Source organism: Octopus bimaculoides, chromosome 9, assembly GCF_046866305.1.
Source record: "Octopus bimaculoides isolate indiv1 chromosome 9, ASM4686630v1, whole genome shotgun sequence".
NCBI lineage: Eukaryota > Metazoa > Mollusca > Cephalopoda > Octopoda > Octopodidae > Octopus > Octopus bimaculoides.
The window spans coordinates 56,560,681-56,563,964 of record NC_142936.1 but is presented as its reverse complement, the minus strand read 5'-3'; the positions used below and the strand labels follow the sequence as shown (position 1 = coordinate 56,563,964).

The 3,284-nt window shown below is 37.3% G+C and overlaps 1 protein-coding gene across 18 annotated transcripts in view; it reads left to right on the top strand.

Moving 5' to 3' along the window:
- The window catches only part of LOC106867580 (uncharacterized), a 486,010-nt gene extending 483,563 nt beyond the window's left edge, over positions 1-2,447 (top strand). For all 18 annotated transcript variants that reach the window (XM_089357550.1, XM_089357561.1, XM_089357553.1 and 15 more), the window contains one exon: positions 1-2,447. This exon is cut by the window's left edge and continues 43 nt beyond it. In XM_089357550.1, the coding sequence (XP_089213676.1) occupies positions 1-2,033 (2,033 nt within the window). In that variant the 3' untranslated portion in view covers positions 2,034-2,447.
- Positions 2,448-3,284: the final 837 nt, after the last annotated feature.

The window sequence follows — 3,284 nt, the reverse complement described above, 5'->3', positions numbered from 1 at the left end:
CATACTACATGGGTCAAATTCCCACCCAGCTAGCACCAGAGAGTCTGGCCTCTTCTACCTCCTTGACACAGCCTGCTTTTTACAATGTGATCAACCCTAGGTCTGCATCAGCAGCTGCATTTGCAAACAATGTGCATACACAGACTGACACTATGAATGGAGATACCAAGCCAACCACTAGTCATAATGCAATGCATACTAGCTCACAAAGAAGACCAAAATCATCTGATGGTGTACCAGAGAGTTCTACCAGTGGTCACCATCCTTCAGAGAATTTGAACATGAAAACCGTTTCTGTAGAAAACATGCACAAGAACACTTCATCTTTTCCTTCAAAGAGCGAAAGCTCCAAACCAAGTCTTCAAGATGTAATATCTCATTTGTTCAACCAAGCTTCTGCTGCATATCCCTCTGCACAGTCTGCTCTACCAACATCAGCAGCAAGCTCAGATAAATCTTCCAGTAATAGTGATAAAACTGAAAGTACTTTAGCATCTTCAAGCAAAAAGAATGAGTTGGCATCAGCCCTTCCTACATCCATTAGTAACCAATCACTTTTGATCTCCCATAAAATGGTTTCAATTCCTACATCTGACATAAGTTTATCAAATTCATCTTCCAGTGGTCCAGAAAGTATTCTGGTTTCTCAAAGCAATACAAATTCTTCATTACGGTCTACAGTTTCATCAAAATCCTCTGGAGTTAATGAACACTCCCGCTTGTCTTCTAATAAAGGAGCTACTCCTGCTCCAACTAAGTCATCACAAGACTTATTGACTGCTAGTCGCAGCAGTTCTGCTGGATCATCAAAGTCTTCATTTCCAATTGGTTATGATAAGTTTGGTGCTGTTTACTATGACTATAGTTTGCCAGACCGTGGACTAAGTCAAGCCAGACAAAGTCGAGGTGTGGTGCTCTCTCCATGTGTTAGTCCAGCTGCAGTGTGCTATTATCCAAATGGTTTACATCCACTCAAGCCCCCGGTGGACTTATCTAACTCTAGTTTGGATGTGTCTAATCCAAGTACCCCATTAGATTTATCAGCGTCAGCTTATAAAGAGCAAGAACCCGTACAGTCTCGGAAGCCAGGAAAAGGAGCTGAGAAATCGTTAGATATTTGCAGTCCATTAGCAGTAGGTGAGTCTTTGGAAGAAGTTAAAACCCCTTTGACACGGAGCTCTACTGTATCAGTCCCTACACCTCCAGCTTCCACTTTATCTGAGAAGCAGGAGAGCAAGCAGTCAAAAGCTGTTGTACCCTCCCTTAAATCTTCATATGAGCGAAATTATCTTATATTTGGTGACAGTGAACTCGAGATAATATCTGTTGGTAAAAACAAGTGGATTGTTCGGAATGAACTTGAACTCTGTCGAATTGCAAAAGAGGAAGTGAAGAAACTTGGTAGCCCAGTTCCTGAGGAACCTTGTTCTAAGACACCTAATGATAAAAGACATTTATGTAAACATTCAACCAAAACCATTTGTTCCAATGTTGACTCTTGCTTGCACTGTAACCATTCATCGAATGCAAATCCATGTTCCACTCCAAAGAATTCCCAAGGTGCCTGTTGCTTATCTGCAGATTTCTCCAGGTTCGTTTCATCATCGTCCCCTCAACACTCCTCAGCTGGTAGTCCAAAAGACCAAAAGGATAGTTGTCCTAACCATAAGAGAAGTGTTGACTCTTCTAAGGAAACAGACTGTCCATCAGCCAAAGTGTCCAAGAGTTCTGCTAATTGCCCTTCAAATGATAATACTAGTCCATGTCCTAACGTGTGCGCTACTGACATATCAACCGCCAATAATTCTGACTGGGAAGTCAGTCATGATGACTCTTCTATCAACCCAAATTCAAACTCAGAAAACAACACGCCCACTTCTAATGAACAGCCACCATCAACGAACTCTAAAGTGTCTGACGAAGAATCTCAAAAAGAACCTCTCTCTTCATGTGATGAAGCTGGGGATTCAACAATGCCTGACACTGAAGGAAGCAAATGTCCAACTTTACAAAAAATGTTAAAGACTACTTGAGTAGCGCCACACAATTAAACATATATTATTTCTCACTCTACCTGTTTTTTTTTTATCTCCATCTTTCTTTCTCTTTCTTTCTTTGTAAATCGGATTGTGAAACAAACAAACAAATTACAAACAAAAAAAACACCAAAGCCCTCTTAAGCTCTTCACTTGTGTACAGTGTTGAAACGAGGGATAAACAGTTGAGCATCAGTCTTACTTGCCAGTTGTACTAGAATGCTGATGGCTAAAGCCCAGCGGGGTGCACAAATTGTCGGTCAAAGTTGTTATGGTGCTGTGAAACAGAGGTAACCACTACTTCAGCTACCCAAATCATCGTTGATGTTGATTAGAAAAGAAAGAGAAACAAACAGGAAACACAATAACCCTGCTGCGTTAGAAGTATGGCGTGTTCTGTCAGCTTTAACGTTTTTTTCAAAAATTATTCAAGTCCTGCCAATCAGTGTTGCTGCTGTTGCTCTGTTGCATCTTAATGTGCGCTCAGAAAAAAAAAAAAAAAATATATATATATATATATGTACGTGTACATCAGTATATGTATGTATATATGTATGTATGTATGTATGTGAGACCATGCATATGTTTGTTACTGTGCATGTGTGTGTGAGGCTATATATATATGTGTGTGTGTGTGTGTGTGTATATATATGTATATATATATGTATTTATATATATGTATATATATGTATGTATATATATGTATATATATGTATGTATATATATGTATATATATGTATGTATATATATGTATATATATGTATGTATATATATATATATATATATATATATATGTATATATATATATATATATATATATATATATATATATATATATATATATATATATATATGCACACTTGTGTGTGAATGTGTGTGAAACAAGCATGCATACATACACATGCACAAACACACATGCAGGTAAAATTTAGAGGAAACATTTTTTTTTCTTTTTGGTAAGTAAAATGGATGAACCCTACCAGACATTTTGAATATTTTAAAAATAATGCTTGTCCTCGTCTTCATTTTCTGTATGTGGTTAGGAAAGAAATAAGTTCTCAAGAAGTCTTTATAACCATTGCCATTATAGTTTTCCTTTTCACAGCATCCCCATGTTTAATTAATGGCAAAACACTGGAGACAGCACTATGGTGGTAATTTCAAAGGCACTTTCCTCAATTTGCGTATCAACTGTAAAGATATTTTTAATTTTTTTGTAAATTTTTTTTTTTTGTCCCCAACTCCCTC